At 48.8% G+C, this 25,232-nt stretch overlaps 3 protein-coding genes across 3 annotated transcripts in view; 2 read left to right on the forward strand and 1 right to left on the reverse strand.

The window, feature by feature from the left end:
• The window catches only part of LOC310635918 (zinc-alpha-2-glycoprotein-like), a 203,616-nt gene that overhangs the window by 70,951 nt on the left and 107,433 nt on the right, over positions 1–25,232 (reverse strand). The gene's annotated exons all lie outside the window — the stretch shown is intronic.
• On the forward strand, positions 6,567–8,542 carry LOC310633253 (major histocompatibility complex class I-related gene protein-like; the record flags this gene model as incomplete). The annotated part of the gene is made up of 3 exons (XM_083350939.1): positions 6,567–7,019; positions 7,737–8,024; positions 8,463–8,542. The coding sequence occupies exons 1-3, from the start codon at positions 6,677–6,679 to the stop codon at positions 8,540–8,542; spliced, it is 711 nt and encodes a 236-aa protein (XP_083207065.1). The 5' UTR covers positions 6,567–6,676.
• Positions 14,784–23,689, forward strand: LOC310635931 (class I histocompatibility antigen, F10 alpha chain-like). The gene is made up of 6 exons (XM_083355325.1): positions 14,784–14,878; positions 16,759–17,034; positions 17,648–17,923; positions 21,065–21,349; positions 22,754–22,843; positions 23,367–23,689. Exons 1-6 carry the CDS (start codon positions 14,815–14,817, stop codon positions 23,405–23,407), a joined length of 1,032 nt encoding a protein of 343 aa, XP_083211451.1. The 5' UTR covers positions 14,784–14,814; the 3' UTR covers positions 23,408–23,689.

The following is a 25,232-nucleotide window of genomic DNA, read 5'->3' on the forward strand; positions in this document are numbered from 1 at the left end:
TTTGCACCCTCGGCCCGCCCACTTCGGCGCCTCCCCCCCCCCCTCTGACCTGCGCTGAATTCTCCACCCGTCCGAAGTCTGCGCTGCCCGGTAATAAAACTTTTGTTTTATTACCGGTAATTAATCAATCAAGGGCTCAACAAATGGAGAGAAAAAGCGCCTGAAGGCAGGACGAGAAGCAACGGATGGAAACTAGTCAAGGAGAGAAGCAACCTAGAACTAAGGAGAAAATTCCTGACAGTGAGAATAATAATAAACCTTTATTGTCAAAGTACAACATGTGTACATTGAGATTTTTTTTATATTTTTATTTTAATTCCATTTATATCCCGCCCTTCTCCGAAGACTCAGGGCAGCTTACAAGCTTAGCAGTAGCCTTCGTTCTATGTATATGCCTGCTTGTTAGGGCTTTCACACACACCCCAAGCGGCATTATTACAAAGTCAGCTTAATTGCCCCCAACAATCTGGGTCCTCATTTTACCTACCTCGGAAGGATGGAAGGCTGAGTCAACCTTGAGCCTGGTGGGATGCCTTCCCCCCTGCTCTCTTCCCCCCAACACACAGGGACAACAAACCCTCCATCCTACCGCACCATGTGAACAAACTACACCACACACCAGCCTCCCAAGTCAATTCTGCATAAGTTCACCGAGATTATGTCCCATTTAAAAGCCTAACAGCACACGGATAAAAGCTATTTTTCAGCCTGTTGGCTATACTCCTATATCTCCTACCGGATGGTAGGAGAGTAAAGAGATACCAACCAGGGTGTGAGTCATCCCTCAGAATCTTCCTCACTCTTCCAAGGCAGCGAGCCCTGGCGAGGTCATCCAGTGGTGTCAGGGGACAGCCCACAATGTCTTGTGCTGTGCTCACTACCCTCTGTAATGCCTTCCTGTCCGCGGCTGTCAGACCAGCATACCAAACCACAATACCATATGAGAGAATGCTCTCTATAGTAGACTGGTAAAAGAAGGTCATTAGCTGTTGTTCTACCCTGTTCTTCCGCAAGACCCTGAGAAAGTGGAGTCTCTGTTGTGCCTTTCTGGCCACCTGGGTTGGGTTAACTTTCCAGGTCAGATCTTCGCAGAGGTAGACTCCCAGAAATTTAAAGGAGGAACCACCTGCCTCCAGAAGTGGTGAATGCTCCAACACTGGAGGTTTTTAAGAAGAGACTGGCCAGCCATTTGTCTGAAATGGTATAGGGTTTCCTGCCTGAGCAGGGGGTTGGACTAGATGACCTCCACGGTCCCTTCCAACTTTATTATTAGTATTAAACCGCAGGTGTCTATTATCTTCAGCACTTCTGAGAACAGCAAACCTCGGCCCGGGGCTCTCTTAACTCCCAGCTGCTGTTTCCTTACAGTCTTCCAGGGCAGCCCAAGGAAGAGCACCCTGCGGTTATCTAGCCTGGAGGACCATAAAGGCATGGAGGGTGGAGCTGGGGGCTGTCACTCAAGGACAAGAGGGGGCAGTTGGTTCGGCAGCCAAATCTGGGCAAAAGGCATTTTGCAAGCAATCCCACAAGTGGCTGTCAAACTCCCCAAAGGGTTTTGGGGCACAGTGGGGTTCAGGCTCCTGACAGAGGGAGGAGGGGCCTTTTGAAGAGCAGGAAATCCCTCCGATAGCCTCTGGCTGGCTTGTCGGAGGGGGAAAGCGAGGGGAGGGGCAAAGTACACCCGCCCACAAACATACACACAAACACACACACACCAAAGATCTGATTAGCCTACTGCTGCTATTCTCGGAAGCGCTGGAGATAAACATCTGCGGTTTCTCTCCGTTTGTTGCGCCTTTTATTTAGCGTGCAAAACAAACTTTATTACCGTTTCCCTCCCGAACCCCCAAACTTCGAACGGGTGGGGAATTTCAGCGGAGCTCGGGAGGGGGCGGGATAGGGGCGAGTATGGAGACCGGGCGCTGTCATTGGGGGAGCGAAGGAGTCTTCGGCTGCAGGTGTAAATCAAATGCACAGCTAAGTGCGGCCGCTCGTCTCCTTCTTCTTGGGGTGAGAAGCACCAAAGGCAACAAAGGGAAGGGGTGAAGGAATGGGATGGGATGGGATAGGATAGGATAGGACAGGACAGGATAGGAAGAGAAATAGAAATATATTAGAATATACTAGAAGAGAAGAGAAGAGAAGAGGAGGAGAAAAGAGAAAAGAGAAAGAATTGGAAAGGACTTTGGAGGTCGTCTAGTCCAACCCCCTGCTCAGGCAGGAAACCCTACCAAAAAGCTGTCGTCTTTTTTTTTTTAAAGCGTCCAGTGTTGGAGCATTCACAACATCTGGAGGCAGGTTGTTCCGCTGATTGTTCTGTTAGGAAATTTCGCTTCTCTTCTTGATGAGTTTCCATCCGTTGCTTCTTGTCCTGCCTTGAGGTGCTTTGGAGAATAGCTTGGCTCCCTCTTCTTTGGGGCAGCCCCTGAGATACTGGAACAGTGCTATCACGTCACCCCTCACCCTTCTCTTCGTTAAACTAGACATACCCAACTCCAGCAACCGTTCCCTATATGTTTTAGCCTCCATTCCCCCAATCATCTTTGTTGCCCCTCTCTGTACCCTTTCTAGAGTCTCGACATCTTTTTTACATCGTGGTGACCAAAACTGGATGCAGTATTCCAGGTGTGGCCTTACCAAAGCATTGTAAAGTGGTATTAGTACTTCACACGATCTTGATTCTATCCCTCTGTTAATGCAGCCTAGCACTGTGTTGGCTTTTTTGGCAGCTGCAGCACACTGCTGGCTCATATTGAAGTGATTGTCTACTAAGACTTCCATCTGTTGCATCTTGTCCTGCCTTCAGGTGTTTTGGAGAATAGCTTGACTCCCTCTTTTTTGGGGCAGCCCCTGAGATATTGGAACACTGCTATCATGTCACCCCTCACCCTTCTCTTCGTTAAACTACACATACCCAATTCCAGCAACCGTTCCCTATATGTTTTAGCCTCCAGTCCCCCAATCATCTTTGTTGCTCTTCTCTGTACCCTTTCTAGAGTCTTGACATCTCTCTCTCTCTCTCTCTCTCTCTCTCTCTCACACACACACACACACACACACACACACACACTTCTCTGTACTCTTTCTAGAGTCTGGACATCTCTCTCTCTCTCTCTCTCTCTCACACACACACACACACTCTTCTCTGTACTCTTTCTAGAGTCTCGACATCTCTCTCTCTCTCTCTCTCTCTCTCTCTCTCTCTCTCTCCCTCCCTCCCTCCCTCTCTCTCTCTCTCTCACACACACACACACACACCTCTGATGAGCTGGAGATAAACAGCCGCGGCTTCTCTCCTTGGGTTGCGCCTTTTGTTACCGTGAAAAACAAACGGTAATAAAAATTTTTACCGCGCAGCGCAATTTCCGCTCTTTCCTTCCCGGGCCCGCAGACTTTGGACGGGTGGAGACCTTCAGAGGAGCTCGGAGGGGGCGGGAGAGGGGCCGAGGGAGTGGGCCGAAGGTGGAGAGAGGCGCTGTCATTGGCGGAGCGAAGGGGCCTGCAGAGGCAGGTGCAAACGCTCCTTTTAACCAGCGCTCCTCTTGCTCCGGAGCGCGGCCTTCGGGTCCTTCCTTACCGGGGGGGGGGGGGGGGGCTGGGGGGCTGAGAAGCGCGCCAGGCGAAGAGCGCGGCTCCTTGGCGGGGCTCCTGGCGGAAGGGAGCGGGGTCCCCGTCCCCTTCAGATCATCGACCTTTTTATCTTCTGCCTGAAGATCCCCCTCTGAAACCCTACGGGGCGAAGGGGGTGGGGGATCGATTGGAGAGCCTCCCGAGAAAGAATTGGCGAGGAGGTGGCTGCGTTCACACAGTCGGCGTCACCAGGTCGTTTGAAGGGGAACTTGCCGGTTGTGGGCAGCGTCTCTCGGGGACCCCTCCCTCCCTCCCTCCAGGGCCGCGGAAGACTGCAAGAGGAGCAGCGCCGTTTTCTCTCTCCTTCGCGGAGCCGGAGAATGTTAGCAGACTTGTCGCTAAGGGACGTCAGGTGTCCTCGGTTGTGATGCAAAGGCGCGCGGGGGTGGAGGGCGATGCCGCTGGCCCGGGCGTCCCTCTGGCTCCTGGGAGTTGTGGTGGGGTCCTTCCTGCCGGGCGTCCTTTGCGGTGAGTTTCTGGAAAGATTTGAGAGGGGGGGTGGGGGGTAGGGGTGGGGTGGGGTGGGGAACAGAAAGGGAGGGTGTCAGAATCAATTGATACCATATTCATAAATGGAATGTTTCAAACATTATTCCATGGATCCTGCCATCTCCCGAAGAGAAGAGAATAGAGGTGTATTGAACCGGTATTAGGCATTTCAAAGGAAAGGAGAAGCCTTTTGAACTGGGGAAACAAAAGGGGGGGCTAGCATCTGGCTTGTGTCACGGAAGAGAGCAATAAACATGAAGGGTCCTAAGTTCCTTTTTCCCAAGTTCTCTTTGTTCAGTTTCCAACCCTTGTTTCTCGCCTTCTGGTGCTTTGGAGAATAATGTGACCCCCCTCTTCCTGGTGGCAGCCCTTCAAATACTGGAATCTTGCTATCACCTCTACTTCTTCTTTTCTTTAGACTAGCCCAGCATGGCTGGCTCAGGAATTCTGGGAGTTGAAGTCCACGAGTCATAAAAGAGCCAAGGTTGCCTACCCCTGGCCTAGCCAAACCCAAGTCCTGCAGCCATTCTTCATATGTTTCAGTCTCCAGGACTTGCTTGGAAAGCTTTCCTGTCTGGGGAACAGTGGGCAGGTGCTTGTTAACTTCCACGTAAATAAGGTCTAGCTGACACTTCCCACAGTGGACAAGAGGGAGGGGGAGGGTCGCCATGGAGGTCAGACCCAGAAACAGCAGGCTGGGAACCCAGAAGGCCCAGAGAAGCAGCAGGAGCATCTTTGCCAGATGTGGGCCTGTCCAGATGTTGCCAAGCTCAGTCGAAGGCTGCCCGGGGTCGGCGGGGGGGGGGAAGGGAAGGTGCTCTCTCCTCCGATTTACAGGCACGAATCTTCCCACGCGGAGCTGAAAAAGGGGAAGAAACTTTTTCCCCTCCAGGGAACCTGTTGCGGAGGGACTGTTTGTGGCAATAAACTGTTAAAGGGGATGGAGCTGCAGTGCAGACCCCCTAATTCTGCCCTTCTCCCTCCTCCTCCTCCTCCTCCTCCTCCTCCTCCTCCTCCTCCTCCTCCAGGCTCTCCCTCACACTCCCTGTGCTACTCCTACCTGCAACTCTCTGAGCCCAGCCGGGAGCTGCCTCCGTCCTTCATTAGGGGCTACCTGGACGACCAGCCCATCGCTCGCTATGACAGCCACACCAGGAAGACGGAGCCTCTGGTGCCCTGGGTGGACGAGGCGGAGGAGGAGAGGTTTCGCGTCCTTGAGTGGGTGTTTGGGATGGTCCTGGAGGAGATCTCCGAACCCAGCCGCCTGACTGGAGGTGAGCAGAGGCAGCGCCATCTCTGGCCAGTGATGCTTGCTGAGAGAGAGGCATAATGGTGAGGTTTTCCTTCCTGAAAAGGGGAGACACCCCCCCACGTCCACTCCTGATTTTTGCCCTTACCTAGAAATTCTTCATGGCCTGAGCCTGGTCAAAATGGGTTAACTGAAGTAGGAGACATTTCTCCTTGGGCAATCAAGAGAGGAAGTACTTAATGTCAAAAGAAGAGAAATTTTGGTTAGTAAATTTTAAGACACTTGGAAATTAATAGAAAGTAAGAATGTTACACTGTATTATTAATTAGTTGATGTAAGATGGTGAGAAATAGAATACATTCAAATAGATAAGATGTGTATCCTGGACATTAGATTTTGCGATGAATTGCCATAAAGGGAACTGCGGTTATTTAAAACCTGGGAATTATAAATAGGAAGTGTTAAATTTAAAGATTAATGGGAAACTAAAAATTGAGAAAAAATTAATGAGGACATTGATTCTCTATATTCTGACTCTGACTGTTGTTTAATGATGTATCCCCTTGCTGAGACCCCTGTGCCTGGCCTGTATAAGTGGATACTGTCACTGCTAACAGCCTTTGCCAGATAGCAGAACTCATGAAATTACCTTTTTATCATCCAGAAGAACCTTTATTTGCATGCAGAGAAGATTACAGCAGACAAGGTGTGGTAGATGATGAAATGGATGGTATTTCAAGGTCAAAAGACAGTAATGGTCCTACTGTCCACATGTATGGTGGGAAGTGAAAGAACGGAGTTAAGAAGAAGTAGGAAGGGGTTGGCTGAACAAATTAACATAATGTTTTAGTTCCCCAAACAACCACATGGTGGCAGCACAATATGCACTGCATAGTGCTTTATGGCTGATGTAACAGCACACTCTATAAAGATTGAATGCTAAAATAACCAGGATAGGTATAAAGTAAAAATCACTGATAAATGTAAGTTATTTTTATTTAATTTATATAATAGGAATCGTATTAGTTTAAACATGAGACAGTAAACACTAAGGGGGAAAAGAGAGGAAATATTTAACGTGATAGTTTGAGACTTGTACTACAGATACTTGTATGTTATTGAATTATTGATTAACTCAGCCACCATGTTGCTTTTTAAATACTTAAACGTAAAATTAGAAAATCAATAAAACGAGAGAGAGAGAGAGAGAGAGAGAGAGAGAGAGAGAGAGAGAGAGAGAGAGAGAGAGAGAGAAAGGAAAAATCGGATTTTTCTCTCCTGATTTCTGGGAAGTGGGTGTAGGCTGTAATGGTGTTTAGGGAGAGGAATCCTGGATCCTTTTCACCCACACCCACCCCCTCTGGCTCACCTTCAGGGCTTCACATCTGGCAGGCTAGTTGGGGCTGCGAGCTCAGGGAAGATGGGAGCAAAAGAGGATATTTTCACTACGGCTACGACGGGATGGACTTCCTCAGTTTTGAGAAGGAGACCCTCAGATGGGTGGCAGCTCAGACCCAGGCTCAGAAGGTTAAGGAGAAGTGGGAGGATGATCCAGGGTGGACAGAGAAAATGAAAGACTTCCTGGAGGAGACCTGCATTGAGTGGCTGGAGAGATACCTGTTTTACGGCAAGGAGGCTCTGGAGAGGACAGGTGAGTGGCAGAGGGGGTCTCCAATGAGCATGCTTCCATAGACTCCCCCTCCCCATATTATTTCTGTCTTACCTAGCCATCCTTTGCAGAAATGGGTCAGGAAGAATCCCACCTCACAGTACAGCAAGAAAAATCATCTTTGATGCCACCCAAAATAAGGACTTTGAAGACAAAGAAACCTGAATAAGATATTAAAGTCTGGTTCTATTCCAGTGACAAAATCTTGGAAACCACCCCCCCCCCAAAAAAAAAACACCTTAACATTGGTTCAGAATGAAAAGATCGGTTTGCTCCTGATTTCTGTGTGGAACAACTTGAAATTGAACCAATTCAGATTTGGAGGGTTAAACACTGAATCGAACCCCAAATTAGGGATTATTTGAGAGCTTTAGCCCACATTGCATGTATATCTTCCCCAAATCAGCCTAAACAGCTTCCATGCCTTTTATCACTGAGGCTGCCTGAGGTTCAGGTGAAATTAATCAGTTGCCCAACTTTACAATTATTTCGGTGAGAACTTTACCCCCAAATCTACGTATCCCTTTCAAAAATAAAGCTGATGAGCTTTAATGTTCCCATCTTTGATGCTTCCAGAGGTTCAGAGGAGGAGATGGAGCAGAGGGAGAGGATGGCCAAATTAGGACTTGACTTCTTATTTAAATCATCTTATCAGAAACACTCTAAATCCCGGTTACTCTGGTGTGGCTCTTTCTGCAGAGCCCCCCGTGGGGAAGGTGACCAGGAAGATGGTTGATGACAGCCTGGAGAACCTTATCTGCCAGGCCTACGGCTTCTACCCTAAGGAGATCCAGGTCACCTGGACGAGAGACAGAGATGTCTGGGAAGAAGAGACCCTCCGTAGGAACGTGGCCCCCAACTCAGACGGGACCTATTATGTCTGGCTCAGCATTGAAATCAGCCCCAAGGAGAGGGACCGTTTTCGGTGTCACCTGGAGCACGAGGGCCTGCAGGAGCCCTTGGTCTTGGCTTTCAAGGAGGAAACAGGTGAGAGGGTGGGAGGGTCTGGCATGTAGAAGTAGATTTTGCACAAATGTTTGAAAATATGTGTCAGGGGAGCTAGTTTTCTCCTGCAACATCCCAAGCTTTCAGATGGAGAGCCAGAAATACAGTCCTGCATTTAGCCATGGGAGAGAAGCCATTTCTGTCAGAGGAGTTGGAAATAGTAAGAGCAAATGTAGGAAGATATGATAGATGATGATGATGTGATAGATGAGGTGATGGGTTGTGGCTCTTCCTTCTGCCCTTCAAGGCCATTCGCTCCGTCCTCTTCAGCCTTGGAGGGGAGGGGCTTCTTTCAGGTGTGTGTGGGGGCAGGGACTTCCTGGTGGCCAATGGAGGTTGGGAATGGCTTCCATTGCTCAGCATCTCCACTTCAGGGAACTCAACATCTGTCTGATCAGAGTCCTGTTTCTCCTTTTTTAGCTACACTGTGGAAGATTCTGGTGGGAACCGGGGCTGCCATAATCTTGGGAGCTGGGATTCTCTTCCTAAGCTGTAAGTGAAACAAAGACATCTACACACACACACACACACACACACACACACACACACACACACACCGTGTCTTTCTGTGTTCACTGAGATGGTGTGGGTGGGAGAGTTGCATCCAGGGCCCCCACGACCCTTCCCCATAAATATCATTTTGAACAGGAATCAGAAAGGAAGAAGAAACTCGGCAGCCATTTTCCCAACTCCTGTAAATATCAAAATGTTCCCCATTCCTCTTGCCTGGGAGGAGGTTTCTTTGGCCTCACTGGACAGAGGGGCAAATATCAGGGCTCAGGAGTCCCATAAATGATCTGGGAAGCACTAATCCTGCCCCTGAAGAAGATCCATGTGCCACTTCATCTGGGTAGAGGGACCTTCAGGGAAGCTATTCTGGAACGTTGGGCAGATGCATTAGTCATTGTCCAGATAGGATAAACTCCATGGAATGGTTTTAAACAAAATATTTATTGATCAGGAATTCTAAGCCGTAACTCACGTTTGCTGTAGATACATCTGTCACATGTTTCATATTCTGTCCATTCTCGCAGGGTAAAAAGAAATAATTACCCCATATCAGCAAAGCATGGCTGAGGATATCAGCTGAGCCATGCATGAGGCTTAATAAGACAAACACTTTTTACAACCTTGGCATGTAGCCAGGAAATCCTGTAATAAACTTTGAAGTCTCTCCCAGTGACCAGTTAGACATAGAACTGACCAACAACTAAACTACATTTTCCAGAGGCCATCTCTTAAGGATACAGCATTTAACCCTTTAAATGCTAATTGCTGTAACAGCACAGAAGCTCTGATGGAAGGTGGGGCCATGGAGAGAGGGACCCATGTCCTCTGTCCCAGCTTGCAATCCCAACTGCAGACAGAGACAAACAGGGTCAAAGGTCCAGCGGTGGAAGGAGACCCTGCTTCCTTGGCTGTGACTCAGAGCAAGAGACCTGAGAGGGAGGGCAGATGTGGGAAGCTGGGAAGTGGAGGTGGGAAGAATTGAGTTTCACCATGTGCAGCTCAGGACATCCATGTAACTTTCTCAGCAATGAGTGCTTTGCCGTTTCCTTCTTCCAGAACGGGCCTTTTGACATGCTAGAAGGTTGGCTTCCTTGTCTAACCTAGTGTGTCCCAGGCTGGCCTTTCAAGATCATCAGCCAAGATGGCTGGTACTTAGGTTTGGCTAGGTTGGGACAGGGGCTTTGGAGTACAAATCAAAATAAACCATGATGAGAGCTGCAGTAAGAACTACCAGGTTTGTAGGACACAGGGAATAACCTCAGTCTTGGACCGATAACAGGATTCCCATCATTGTTTAAAATAAATTAATGTCCTTTTGGTCCTTTTGGGAACAGCCCCTGCTGGGCATCTTTGAGTGGTTTCAGTGGTGGAGGAAAAACAGAATCGTGACGTCTCATTGGAGCTCTGATGGGAGCAAGGAGAGTTTTGACTTGATTATTCCTCAATAATTTCATTTTCACCCTGTTGGCTCTTGACAGCCAGCAATTCTGTCTTGGCCCATAAACAGAAGGGAGCAGTTTCTCAAGGTGCTGGTGGATAATCCAGCCAGTTGGACCACCTGGGTCTCCTGGAGATCTTCAACATGAGTCCTTTTGAGCTGCTGCCTCAAAGTTAACTAGCCGTCCTCTCTTTTTGCCATCTTCATACAAGTGGTGGAGATACAGGAAAAATTTCCATCACAAAGGGACAACTCACCCCATCACGGTTCTCCAGAAAAAGCTTCCTTCTCCCCCTATCTGTGGCACAGAAGACGACATTCAACCACTGCTGATGCTCCAACCTAAAATTAGATCAAAGGTGAGCCTGACACTTGCTGAAGTCTATTTAACACACAAAACTCCGCATTTGGAAAATACCTGGCGGACAAGACCAGCGGGCTTGTTGGGCTGGGGAATCCACCCTCATAAGTCTTACCAAGGTAGCCCTGGAGAGATAGTGCACTGCCTGGGGTCTTTTTGGGACTCAGCCCCTCCTGCCTGGAGCCCTCTGATCTTCTGGCCTACAGGGAAGATCCAGACCAGCTCAGCCTCTCTGTCCCAAAAACTCTGAGGGAAGAATGTGGGGCAGGGAAGGAGAAAGGAGGACTAGGGGGTGGGGGATGGAGGGAGAGAAAGAGATGGGGGGCTGGAGAAAAGTGAGGAGGGGAGTCCTTGGTGATGATGAGCTGGAGGGGTAACAGGGAAGGAACTCTAAGGGGAGACATGAGGATCCCTCCCAGAAAATTCCTCTCTCCAGGGATGAGAATTGCCAGCCTTCCTCCAATCTGGTTGCTTACCCTCATGCCTGCTGGCAGTTGCTGTGGGGGGAAGAGGGAGCCATGGAGGGGAGAGAAAGGCCCTCCCTGCCAAGCCCCAGGAAATCAGAAGACCCAGCCAGTTAAAATGGGTATAAAGCTTTATTGCTCTCTCCAAGAATCTGAAGGACTAATGGTCAAACCAATTGAGAAGAGTCAAAAGAATTCCAGGTGGGCTGGCCTCAGGTCTCTTGCGGGCACGAAGGGACTCATGACTGATGACGCATTTGACCCCTCCCCTCCCTCGGCCTCAGCCTGGTCACCACCTGCAGCCCCACCTACAAAAACAGGGTGTTGACTTCCTGCATTTTCTCCCTCTGCAGCACAACACAACCTACGGAGGGTGGAGGCCCCAGAGGGATCCCGAAGACCCTGGTTCAACATTGCCCAATGGAGAATGGAAGCAGCTGATTATTGATGTTGTCGCTGCTGCTGCAGCTGACACTGTCGTTGCTGATTACGATTACGATTACGATTATTTTAATGATTATGTCTGTTACTATGTTTACTATTTTACTTATTATTTCACTAAATATTCAGGTGAAACGGAACCTGAAAGAGAAACAGAATCACAGAGATGGAAGGGACCTTAAGGGTCTTAGCTGCTACCACCGTATGACTCCGGAAGATGTACAGAATTGTGAGATTTAAAAACCCAAAATTTGATACAACTCAAAGACAAGTCTGGTTAACAAAAACAAAGATTTATTGAAAAGAAATTGAAAATAATAAAGAAAATAATAAAGAAAGAAAGCGTTTGCAAACGCGGCCTCTTAGACCCTTCCCAATTTGGATTGGGTTTGAAGAGCGCGCCGAGCAAGTTTCAAACCAGGCATTTATACTTTCTTTTCTCGATACATGCCCCCCCTAAGAAACTTAAGGTAGCCTTTGAAGTCATTTACATTTCTAAAAGATCTTCTTTGAACCTTTACATCCAAAAGACATTGTAACAACTTCCTTACATCCGTCACTACACTATCTTGTTTTACTCACCTTCTTGAGGTGAGTATCCTTTTTAACATTTCAAAAGAACTTTGTTGATTACCATGTGTGAATTCTCTGTCTAAGCAGGAAATAGATGGCCCCCACATCTTAATGTTACATTTGATACAATTCATTGGTGTTACATTTGGCGTTACATTTGGTACCATTTATAAAAGAATAACCTTTATTTATTTTCCTTTAGAATGAATGATGATATTGCTCTTAAGGATTGCGGTATGCGTGTTTTCATGACTGGTTCGCGGCAATGTCTGCTTCTCAAAGCTGTATAAAAGTCCACTGTCGAGAAGGGGCGTCCCATTTTGGAATTTGCTTTTTTTTAAAAAAATAAAATCTTACCTTCCACCTATTGGGTATGGTTTTTGGGCTCGCGCACCAGTTTTTCCCAGGTAGTCCCAGAACTATTATGGTACAAAAAGCCTTTACTAGTCAAGGAGAGAAGCAACCTAGAACTAAGGAGAAACTTCCTGACAGTTAGAACAATTAACCAGTGGAACAACCTTCCTCCAGAAGTGGTGAATGCTCCAACACTGGAGGTTTTTAAGAAGAGACTGGACAGCCATTTGCCTGAAATGGTATAGGGTTTCCTGCCTGAGCAGGGGGTTGGACTAGATGACCTCCAAGGTCCCTTCCAACTTTATTATTATTATTATTATTATTATTATTATTATTATTATTATTATTATTATTATTATTATGATGATGATGATGGCTGCTCTCTCCCTTGGCGCTACTTCTTCATCATCATCATCATCATTATTATTATTATTATTATTATTATTATTATTATTATTATTAATCATTATTTATCATTATTAATTATTAATTATCATTTATTATTATTATTTATTATCATTATCATTATCATTATTAATTATCATTTATTATTATTATTATTATTATTATTATTATTATTATTATTATTATTATTATTATTATTATTATTATTATTATTATTATTAATTATCAACTGTTTGTGGGGCAATTGGACCAAAGAGTCTGCCGAGAACCCGTTTCCTGAGGAAGGAACATTTCAGTGAAAGAATGATCACTTGTTTAAAAGAGAAACGGTTAAAGAACGCATCTAACCAACGGGTGTGTGGCGGGAAGGGGGTGTCATTTTAAAGAGGCCCCCAGCAACAGGAGAAAAAGAAGCCAGCCATCTCCAGATTGCAGGATAGTCACAAGAATCTGAAGCAGCCAGAGGAGAAGTTCAAGGAACAAGGGGGCTGAACTGAGGGGGGTCCTGTTGAACCACCTGCCCCACCTAGTACTGTTGTTGTTAGTTGCGAAGTCATGTCCGACCCATCGTGACCCTATGGACAATGTTCCTCCAGGCCTTCCTGTCCTCTACCATCTTCTGGAGTCCATTTAAGCTCACGCCTACTGCTTCAATGACTCCATCCAGCCACCTCATTCTCTGTCGTCCCCTTCTTTTATTGCCCTCAATCTTTCCCAGCATTAGGCTCTTCTCCAGTGAGTCCTTCCTTCTCATTAGGTGGGCAAAGGATTTGAGTTTTAGCTTCAGGATCTGGCCTTCTAAAGAGCAGTCAGGGTGGATCTCCTCTAGGACTGACCGGTTTGATCGCAGTCCAAGGAACTCGCAGGAGTCTTCTCCAGCACCAGAGTTCAAAGGCCTCAATTCTTTGGCGCTCAGCCTTTTTCATGGTCCAGCTTTCACTGCCATACATTGCAACTGGGAAGACCATAGCGTTGACTAGTACTAAAGCACCCTAAAGCACAGCAATTGGCCCCTACGACCAGATTCTGCCAAAACACGCCCAGAGGCCTCGGGATTGGGGTGGGGTGTGGTGGGGGGGGGGGCCAGGAACGGAAGGCGGCTCGCTCGGAGAGGGGCCTGGCAAGAAGGATGAACGAAGCGGGCATCGCGGCGGCTGCCTTCACACAACAGGCACAGCCGGGTGGTTTGCGCACAAAACGTGGCTGAAGATCATCTGAAGGGGATCGTCGCTGCGTGTTCTGGGCAGGGTCTCTCTCTCTCTAGGAGCCCCCTCCCCTCGGGCCATGCCCGGAAGAGATGGAAAGCGAAAGCGCCGTTATCTCTCTTTCCTCGAGGACCCGCGCTTTGGAAGTGGCGGAGAAATCCGGCGGAGCTGCAAAGCCGTGGATAGCTGGAGGGCGATGTGGCTGCGCTGGGCGCTCATCTTGCTCCTGGGGGCGGCGCTGGGGGCCTTGGTGCGGGGGGGGGGCCTGCTGCTGCGGTGAGTTAACGGGTGGGGGGGGGAAGCACGAAAGGGAAGAGGAGCGCTTATTCTGGGTTGGGTCTCTCCCCCCTTCCTCCCTCCCCAGCTCATTGCCCCGAAGGAAATGCCTTAACCATGGATTTATTTATTTATTTATTTAATTAATTAATTAATTAATTAATTTGTATACCGCCCTTCTCCCGAAGGACTCAGGGCGGTGAACAGGGCAATACATAATAAAAACAAGATACAAAAATTAAAAATTATTAAAAAGTAATTAAACAGCAATGCCCGTAATAAATTAGTACAGATTAAAAGTTAAGACCAATTTATAAAACCCAACCCCATCCCATCAGGTCAGGCCGGCTTGTTCAGAAAGGTGGGTTTTAAGATCGCGCCGGAAGGAGCGGAGATCAGGATACCATTAATCAGCGGAAAGGCTTCCCTCCAGAGGTTGTGGGGGCTCCAACACTGGAGCTTTTAAAGAAGAGCTTGGGAAATACCTGGGATAACCCTCCCGCTTTTCCCAGCTGCCCCTCCCCCCCCCCAAGCGGCGGAATGCCTGGAAGGGGATTTCCTGATGGAACTTTCGCTTTCCTTTCCACGCCTTTCCAGCCGCTTGCGCCTGGACGTCTGCCTAGCAACAATGACGACACGGACATACTTTTTTTTTCCTACTGGTTGGGATCATCACCAGCTTTTGCTCTGGGTCGTTGCGTTGTTGGTCACCCGGAGCGCGTCTTTCTCTCCCTGCGACTTCTGGATGGCGCTGCGCTCTCTGTCGCTCCTGGTGTTGGTGGGGGTCGCTCTGCGGGAGAGCTGCCTCGGTGAGTCCCTTTGGGGGCGTCGGGGGTTTCAGCCCCTTTATCTCCTGGTGGGAATCCATCCAGGGAATCTCTGTCTGTCTCTTGCCTCCCTGCAGGAAGGGAAATCCTGATTCGGTCCTCTCTCTAGTCCGTTCCCGCTCTGGCCCCTCTTAGAAGGGATCCCAAAGCGTGGATGGGACTTTGCCGTCTCCCCCCCCTCCCAGGAGAGCCCCTCTAGGATCAGGACAAGCGAGGCCCCTCCAGAGATCAGTCAAGTCTACCTGGGCGCCCCTGAGCGCAGTTCTTTCCCTCCCTCAAAGTGGAGGTTGTGGGAAAGCGGCCTTTGCAGGGACCGGGTCAGTTCAGAAACTTCCTGGCTGCCTTCGCACAACCCCTCCGCCTGGGTCGCCTCTTTCCTGCCTCTGGCGGGGCTCGGTGGCTCTTTGTGGCTCCTGGTGCTGGGAGGACCCGGCTCGTTTCTCGACTCGCTTCCGTGTATTGGCAGACAAGGAGGCTGGAGCACCGGAGCCCTCGGGTTAAGGCTGTCCTGGGAATGCAGCAGGAGGAGAGTCTGGAGAGAAGCGCTCCTTGACTTGTCTTCCCAAAGTTCCCCCTGATTGATTGTCACTTTCCCCTGGATCCCCACCCCCCACCCCATCCTCAACCCCCAAATCCCCAGAGCTCTTTTCTAGGACAGGCGGGAATTTTTCCACCCCAAATCCTCCTCCTTCCATTTCAGGAGCCCCCAGCAGGGGAGAGTTTGCAGAATCAAAAAGATTTAAATTTTACTCTTATTCCTTAGTAACTGGATAGGTGGTCTTGGGGATGTCCCTCGTTGTTCCTCAGAGAAACTCTCAAGGCAGCAGCTCTTCCAAAGGCATTTCCAAAACTCTCCGGATCTGAAGGATCAGATAGTCTGGGCTGAGGGCAGAAGGAGAGAAGGATTTGGATGCTTGGCCACTGGTTCATATTTATGACGGTCATAGGGTCCCCATATCCTGTGGGATTTTCTGTGGAATGAGGGTGAGGCCCCCTCTGAGTCCCGGGTTCAAAGTCGATTCCTGCTCAGATGGATGAACTCTGGGACGGGAGAGGGAATTTTCCAGCCGGGGTGGTGGTGGTGGGAAACAGGAGGAAGATGTGGGGGGCTATGTGGCTTTATTGCTGCTCCCTTCCCTCCCCCCTTTGCCTTTCCATTTTTGCGTTTCCCCCAAGGGCCCCATGGCCTCTGGTCTCACCCGGATTCCCCTTTCCCTCCCTCGTTTTATAAAACCCCACAAATCTGCAGCTCTTAACAATCCACTTGGGCCCTCAGTGAAGTAAGAATGTTTCCCCCCCCCCGTGAATGGAAAGTTGGGGTGACCAGGTGGGCTTTCCTGCTGCTTTTGAGCTTCTGGGGGGTGGAATCGCCCTTTTTCCTTGTGGGGCCACTGCAGCTTCCTTGGGGCAGAGACTGAGCAATCCAGAAGAGGCTTTGTGGAAGGCCTTGATGTTTGATGGAAGGGGGAAGGGCACAATTGGGGCAGATAAAGTTTGGGGGACCCAAGCTTTCCCTCCTTTCTCTCACCCTACCTTCCCTGTCCTCCAACCCTTCAGGCCCTCCCAAAAGTGGCTTCTTTCCCTCTCAGTCGCTCCCTCCTTCCGACTCCCTCCTCCTCCTCCTCCTCCTCCTCCTCCTCCTCCTCCTCCTCCTCCTCCTCCTCCTCCTCCTCCTCCTCCTCTCTTCTTCTTCTTCTTCTTCTTCTTCTTCTTCTTCTTCTTCTTCTTCTTCTTCTTCTTCTTCTTCTTCTTCTTCTCCTCTTCCTCCTCCTCCTTTCCCCCAGAGCCTCAGATTGGAGCCTCCATAGGATGAGGGTCCTTGACTGGAGCCCCCTAACTCTGCCCCTCTGGGTCTCTTCCAGGCGCCTCCTCACACTCCCTGAAGTATTTCTACTCCTCCATCTCGGAGCCCAGTCAGGGGCTGCCGCACTTTGTCGCTGTGGGATATGTGGACGGTCAGGTCTTTGTTCACTACGACAGCAACAGCAGGATGATGGAGCCTCGAGTCTCCTGCGTGGAGAAAGTGGGGAAGGAGGACCCCCAGTACTGGGACAGGAACACCCAGAGAGAACGTGACAATGAGGAGACGTCCAGAGAAAACCTGGAGATTGTGAGGACTCGCTACAATCAGACCGAAGGTGAGTGATGGGTCTGGTGGCTTCTCCTGCCCCAGAATCCCCTCCCCCAGGAACCAGAGGGGGGAGAAACGAGGGTCCCTTCAAAGGGAAAGGCTGCTTCCCAACATTTTAAAAAAACATTTTAAATATGTTTATTCTTTTTTTAAAAATCAGTATATGCTTGTCGTTGCCTTCATAGCTGATGTTTTCTGCCAATTGCAGTTAATAAAAACATCTTTGGAGCTGCAGATTCAGGCAACTGTTCCCTCTCTGGGATCCCTTCCTTTCCCCCCAAGAGTATCCCCAACAGAGGAATGGCAGAAGGAAAGATGGAGGAGGCTCCGTCCCTCCGTTTCTTTTGTGAGTCCTTCTTTTCTCGGTCTCCCTCAGGATCCTCCGCTGGCTTTTCCAGCTTCCCTTTTCCCGGGGAGGTTCAGGGGCTCCATCCTGGGGGGCGGAATGGAGGGAGGCAGGTCGAGGGAGGGGAGAAGGGCAGGGAGTGATGGGGGATTTCTTTCCCTTGATTGATAGGAAGGAAACAGGGGTCTCAGTGCCTGTGTCAAAGTCCCTGCAGGGAAGGGGGTCTGTGTCTATCTTGAGGACTCCCCAAACCATCATCTTGTCCCTATTTCAGGCTTTCATATAATACAGGTGATGTGTGGCTGTGAGCTCCAGACTGACAGGAGAAAAGGAGGATTTTGGCAGTATGGCTACGATGGGAAGACCTTCCTCACCTTTGACAAGGAGATCCCCACGTGGGTAGCTCCCGTCCCCCAGGCCCAGATCACCCAGAGGAAATTGAATGCTATTCCAGGATTGAATCAGCGAAGGAAGGCCTACCTGGAGGAAATCTGCATTGAGTGGCTGGAGAAGTACCTGTCCTATGGAAATGAGACTCTGCTGAGGACAGGTGAGCCTCTGGATCCAGGTCGGACTTTCCTCCTTTATGGTTGGATTTCTTGTGCACGTTTGGCCCCTTTGGGCTCCTGGTCTGCCGTCGGACTGCCCAGGAGAGAATCCTCCCCCTCCCAGCCCCTCCCCATGACGTGGGAAGCCCTGCTTAGTTCCCCTTGCTCTGCCTCCTGGTTGTTGGTTAAATGGTTGCTGGGGTCCCCATTGCTGTTGTTGTGTCTCCAGTCGCTGCTGGCCCGACTCCGGTTGCTGATTTAATGGCTGCCAGGGCCCCACTGCTGTTGGCCCCACTGGTCCTTCTGTACATTCAGGGATTGCATGTTTGGGTCCTGCTGCTGCCACCCTTGCTGTTGTCCTCCCACCAGCTCCTGATCTCCAGGCTTCTGCACCACTCCCAGCTGTTGCAAGGCTTCTATTAGCTGGGGCAAGCTCAGAGGTTGTTGGCCTTTCACTTCTGGGGGCTTCCCAACCTCCCATTGCTGCAGAGGCCCCAGGCTGGGGTCCTCTGTCTTTATGGGTCTGGAGGGCTTGGCAGGGGGCTCCTGGGTCTGGCAGGCAGTCTGATCTGCAGACAGGATTTTCCACTCACCCAGATTCTCAATGGCTGATGATTTGACATCTCCTCCCCATTCTGCTTTTGGGGCCTCTTGCTGCACAGTCTGGCCTCTGTATTCTCTACTGGAGTGGTTCCAGCTTGATGACAAGATAAGCTCAGTTATCTGCTGAAGTTTGGAGATCGGCCCAAATTCATCTTCCCACAGAAAACTATTTATTAATTCCTCTTCAGACGTTTCGCCAGCAACCAGGCTTTCATTTTCCATCTTGAGGATTCTTCCCTGAATCTTTGCCAGCTTATCTCTCTTACCGGAGACAGCGGCAGGGGTTCAGGACCCCCCTTTGAAAGGAAAGAGATTCTGGCATGATGTCATGGTTCCGAAGAGTGAGACAAATCAAACAAATTGCAGGCGTATTATTTATCTAAAAAGTCTTAGTAATGAAACAAAACATCAGCACTCATGGAGGGATGCCAGAATCTGAAATCTCCTCCCCCCCCCAAACCCATCATAACACACACACAATCCCCGCCCTTATCTACATGTCATAAATCACATTATCCAATTAGATAATGAGGTTTCACTTCCCATTCTGTACGTGGGTTTTTGCAATCTTATCACAACTTCCGGGTGATTCCTCCCTCCCAAATGAAGCAATTAAAATAACAGGCTGTCTCTTATATTGTCAGTGCGAAAACATGTCAATGTTTGCAGCATTGACAGGAAGCACAACTTGTTTAGGTTAATATCAGGTAGCTTTCCTTCATCTGATTGTAGTCAATGAGCGTGAGTGTTTAGAGAGCCAATCAGGTGTCATCTTGTTTTGGCAATGAGCCAATCAGATCACAGTAGGATTCAGTTATTGATGTCATGGTTTGAAGCTGAGAGGAGGACGTTTGTCAGTGTGTTATGTAATCGCTATCAAGTTGGTTGGGTTTTTTTGTGTTCTTTCATTTAGTGAGCTTGTAAAACGTAATAAAATTAAAGTAATGGTGCAAAGAGTTGGCTGGTCGCCCAGAAAGCGATGTAAAATAGAATTATTAAGTGAACAAGACCGCAATTATAAAGAAATTAGAAGAAAAATGGGTGGAAACTTAACCAAAGGTGGCATTTCTACTGTACACTTTTCTCAAAAGGTTTCCACAATTTTGGCCACTACTGTAACTCTCCTTCTCGCCACATCCCACAGGGGGCTTCTTCCCTGCCATGCACCTGATGGTGCATCTCCCACGCCCACCACTAGAGGGCTCTACTTCTACCATTAATAACACATCTTCAGGGCCCCAATTGGGCAAAAAAGGCCAAGGTTGAGGGGTTCTTTTCTTCCCAAAGTTTCTGTGGATCTTTCTGTTAAACCTCAAACAGGTTCCCTCTATTCTGACTTAGTCTTTCCTCAAAACAACCCCCTCCCCACCTTCAGGAGCACCCCCTCATCCCACAAGGGGGGGGCTCAGAGTATAATCTTTTCCTGTTGATGGGAGGAATTCCCCCATTCAGGCTGTTCCAGCCGGGATTCTCACAAGCAGCGCAGAGGATGTTGTGATTCAGGGTCAGCCTGTGGGTTCGGCAGTTGGGTCGGACGACTCAGAGGAGGACGAGGAGGGGGGTGTTGAAGAGCTTGCTGAGGGGGTTGGACAGCTTGATGAGAGCCCTCAGCCAGGCCCCTCTCACCTGGTCACGACGCAGGCCCAGCTGTGTGAGCCTGACAGCGTGGATGAAGATGACCCACAGCTGGCCCTGTTCAAGGACGCCCGACGCAGGAGGCAGTCAATCAGGAGTAAACAGAGGAAGGCAATGGGGCACCTCGGAAGGAGGCAGAGAGAAGCCACGCCCTGAACTGTATTTAAGGGGGAATGCGTGGGAGGGCTGGTTTGCTGAAGGCAACCGCTTGAAAAGCTCCTGTTTCTTGGTTTGTGTCTTGTTCTATTTGTTTTTGTAGCAATAAATTTGGCAGGCGTAATTCCAGCCTCTTGCCTTCTTGTAAAAGGGGTTGTCCCTGCCTTTTCTGCAGGGCCGGTAGCAGGCTGGTACAGAACAGAGGAGAACAAATAGAATATGAAGCCATCTCCTGGAAAAAGGTTTAATCACGGAGGTTAAAGTTTAGTGACAATTCAGTATGAATCCCTGGCTAGCTAGCTAGGATGGTCCTCGAACCTGAGTTCTTTTACCCTTTCATGGTTTCCAAAACTGTCATTTCTGATTCGTGAGTTTAAAATTTGTCTTTTCTGATTTGTTGGTCAGTGTCTATTATTGGGCTCATTTCTTTATCAGAGCAGCTCCAATTTCCTTACCCTGAAGGAAACAATCCAAGATCACTCAGACTTCAAAGCAGCCAGAGAGGAATTTGTTTGGACCCTCGATTTCTTGCTGGAGGCTTTTCAGGCTGAGTCCCTGGGAAGGACTCAGAATCAGGAGTCCTTGTGGTTGAGCATTTTCCAGATCTGGAGCATTTCCTAAAACTCTTGGAGACGCTGCAGGTGTGGAGTGGGAAGTAGTGGGAGACTTTCCTGCCCCTCCAAGTTTCCCACCCACCTTCCAGGCTCTGGAGGGGCTCAGAGTTAATTCCGGGGGTGCCATTTCTGCAGAGCCCCCAGAGGTGACGGTGAGCATCAGGACAAAGGAGGTGGAGGATGGGATGGAGACGCACGTCTGCCGCCTGGATGGCTTCTACCCCAGGGAGATCGATGCCTCCTGGAGGAGGGACGGGGAGGTCTGGCTGCAGGACACCCTCCGTGGCTCCGTGGCCCCCAATGCGGATGGGACCTTCCACGCCTGGCTCAGCATCCGGATCGATCCCAGAGAGAGGGGCCGCTATCGGTGCCACGTGGAGCACGATGACCTGGAGGAGCCTCTGGACGTGGCCCTGGAAGGTGAGAGGCTGCAGGGAGGGATGGGTTGGGCTCTTTGGTAGGCTGGAGGGATGTGGGAGAGGAATCTGACCTCCAGATGTGTCCAGCTGTGACCATACTTGAGCTTTAAGCAATTGGTTTTTCTAGTGTTTGAGGTTGGTGAAGCTGCAGGGACCAGACCATAGAACTGGCTTCAGGGGATTTAAGGGAAGCAACAGATTCCATCACAAGAGTTGGCCAATCCTGATGAAATCCTCTTAGATCCTCTCTTAGCCTTTCTTTCTCCCATTTCCTGCCTCCAGCAGAAAAGCAGCAATTTTGCTGAGCCCCAGAAACCAATTTGCTTTCATTTAGAAGCCCCAAAATATACAAATGAAGAGGAATCTGGTAGCCCCTTTTCTGAATGCCACATTTGATTAAAATGGATGAACTGTGGCTGATTTCAGGAAATGCTAAGAGTGGCTGATCTGAGGGCTAACGTGGCAATTCTGCACCAAGCAGGGGGTTAGACAGGATGACCTCTTAGGTTCCTTCCTTCCAAGTGTAGGATTCTAAGTGTGACGTTCTTCACTTACGATATAAACATCTGAAGTGCAAGTATTGGGTGGGCGATATTTGGCTTGATGGGAAACGGGATATGAGCCAGAAGCACAAAGTACCTTACGAGAAGGAATGTGGGATTTTTGGCTGCCCAAATAAAAAATGACTTCCAAAGGATCAAGGGAATCGTCTCCCTCTCTTCTGCTATGATCAGACCTTGCCTCAAGGAGGACATCCAGTTCTGGGCAACACCCATTAATGCAGATTCACAACAATTGGAAGAATTACACAGTAAAGCAACAAGGCTGATCAGGGTCTGGAAACTGAATCCTCAGCAGATGTCTAGACAGGAATCAGTGTGTTTTAGTCTTGAGGAAAGAATGGTGGCGGAAGACCAATCTTAAAAAAGATAATGAAACTGCATACTTAAAAAAAAGGGCAGGCGACACGAACGCTTTTACTTTAAATAATAAAACGCAAATACTGAAGCTGAAGAAAAACGATAGCATACAGAGCTGCCCAGTTGCACCCAGAGTCATGACAACTTGGGGCAGCCTCTTAACAAGAACAAAATGTTTTTATTTTGTCATGAATTTTGTTGCTGAAGTTTCTGTGTTTGTAAACGGCTGAGAGTCACCAGATTGCAAACTGCTGCTTTGAGCTGAAGAGCTGAGGACGAAAGTCAGCTGTCCTCATGCTGGGCTGGGGTGAGAAGAAGGCAGCATCACGAGGAGGGGTCTTCATGCTAGCTTTCCGAAGAGGACACGAAGAGGAACCCTTTTTAAGCTGGCGGATTCCCAGTCCTTTGGCTGTGTTAGGTCCTTCCCCAATTGGGATGATTGCTTGAGGTTCTCCTTCAACAATCGGCTCTTCTTCCCAATTCAGAACCAATATCCAACCTGGGGGTCATCCTCGGCTGCGTTGTGGCTGGACTTCTCCTGGTGTGTGTGATTGTTGGGATCTTGGCGTTCCTCAGTAAGTATCTTTTTCTGGGTGATGGAAGGAAGATGGGGAGGTTCCTCCCAATTCTCCCCCTTTGGGGAGCTTCTTCTGGGCTTTCTCCTCTCCTGTTTTCCCAGCCCTCTTGGGGAGCACCTGAGATCTCAGCCTCTTGCTGGGACTCCAGTCTTTGAGTTTGAGTTGGGACAGTCCCATCTTCTGCCAAGTTTGGAAGAGGCATCCCAGTTCTGACCCTTTCAAAGGCTTTGGTCAAAGAGCAGCAGAGAAGGATTTCCATGAAAACCTTCCTCCCCTCCCGGCTGCTGCTGCTGCTTCCCCCAGTTCCCCTCCGTCCATCTCGGAGGCAGCAGGTCTCCCTTGGGGCAAACCGGGTGGTGAAGTCTGAAGACCTTCCTGTGGCTGTTAATAAGAGTGGCCAAGACAGGTTGTAGCTAGACAAGTGTGAAAACCTCTCCTGGGGCTCTCCTGCATACAGAGGGAGAGACTGGATGATCTCTGGTGGGATCTTTCAAGCTTTCACTGGTTTTTGTCCTTGCAGACAAGCGTCAAGAAGGCTACAGAGCAGCATCCAGTGAGTGATTTGACCTCCTTACACGTGAGCTCCAATTCAGAGCGAGAATCAGAGGCAATGTGTGTATGGGTGTCCAAGCACAAAAGAAGCTTATGAAGAATTGTGCTGTCTTCCTCTTCCTCTCAAGAACTAAGCTGTGTGAAAAGGGCCCCTTTTCATTACAGCCAGGCTATTCTTGGGAATGGAGACCCCAAGGAGAAACATCTGGGACAAGGAACCCTCCAGATGGTGAGATGACCCAGCTGGGTGCAAGATCCCTCTGACTGAGACGCTGTTCTGTTTTCCAAGAAGGTGGAAAGGAAAAGCTCGGCCACCACATGATCAGAAGGAGGCATTTTGAGAGGAAAAGAGGTTTGGTAGATGCCAGCTGGATCTCCTCTTGGTCTCCCCCCACAAAGGCTCTCCAAGTATGAACTGATTGGAACAAGAGTGTTTGGAGCCCTCTGTATGTTGTGCTCCTTCTGGGTCTGGGTCTGATGAAACCAGAATTTACTTGGATAGTTTGGGACAATTTTGCTAGGGAATCTGAGGAGCAAATCATCCAGAGAGAGAGGAGACCTGGGGAAGTCAGGAGGGGATGACTGAGATTTTGTTTTCCCAGGAGACGTGGGGTGAATTCGGTCTTGGGCATCCAGAGCGAGCAGATGGGGCCAGGGAACAAGGTGGGGCAACAGCAAAGGTTTCCTTGGCTTCCTTTCACACAAACACACACACACACTCCTTCCCCTCCCTATAAAGATGATTTATGGATCCGAATAGCCCCCCCATTCAGTGGTGGGATTCAAATATGTGAACAACCGGTTCTCTGTGTGGATTCTGCTTCTAGCAGTCCATTCTGGGCCTGGGCAACAAAAAACTAACTGCGGTGGTGCGAACCGGCTGAATCCCACCACTGCCCACCTTGCTACCAACCCATTTCCTTCCAGCTGAGGTGAAGGTCTCCTTTTGCTCCGTGGACACAACTAGGAAGCTTTCTTGGCACCGAGACAGAAATGGCAAATTACACCCGTGTCCTGCGGTCTCAAGATTGCCAGCAAGGAAAGTCGCAGTCGTGTGATGTCTTGCTTAATGACCACTGGTCACATGATGCCTCAATTGCTGAATGACAAATGTTCAAAGACTTTAGCGGTCATAAGTCAAGGAGCACCTGGAAGAAGAGCTTGGGATGTAAGCAAAGTTTTCATAAGAAGATAGTTTAACATAATGGTAACTTTAAGGAGAAAAGGCAAGAGAGAATACAATTTATTTGGGATGAGATATTTTAAAAAGGGAAGAAGTTTTAAATAGTTCCCCGGAGAGGATATCTATTATCCACCAAATTAAGCTTCCACAGAGACAATTATTTGTGCTAATTAATAATAATTAAATAATAGATAGTATTATCAATGTGCGAGATGGAAATAAAGATCAATTATGCAAAAAAAAAAATGAAATCTTGCCTGGGATTTTATCCTTCATTATTCGCATTTTAAAAGGCGATATTAGCACTTTTAACTCGGCAAGCTGGAGCTCTTTTTAAAGTTCAAGAAAGCAGCTTTTTCTTTTTAGCCAAGAGGTGGGTTTTTTTGGAATGTGAGAACTTGCTTTTTCAGCGACTACACAACAGAACGTGGATTCCGGAAAGCCTTGGAGGCACTTGCAAGCATTAAGTAAGATAAAAATTTTATCTGGGAAAGGGAGTATATAAAAGCCATCAGTTTTCTAGAATCAATATTTTCTATTGAAATCCATCTCTTGCTGTTTCATCTCTTCTTTTCTGCCATACCAGATATACCAAAGGTTTGTATTTGTTTCTGAATCCTATAAAAAGACTTTCCCACCCACCCTCTCACG

The sequence above is a fragment of the Vipera ursinii genome (genome assembly GCF_947247035.1).
Source record: "Vipera ursinii genome assembly, chromosome: 2".
Taxonomy (NCBI): Eukaryota; Metazoa; Chordata; class Lepidosauria; order Squamata; family Viperidae; genus Vipera; species Vipera ursinii.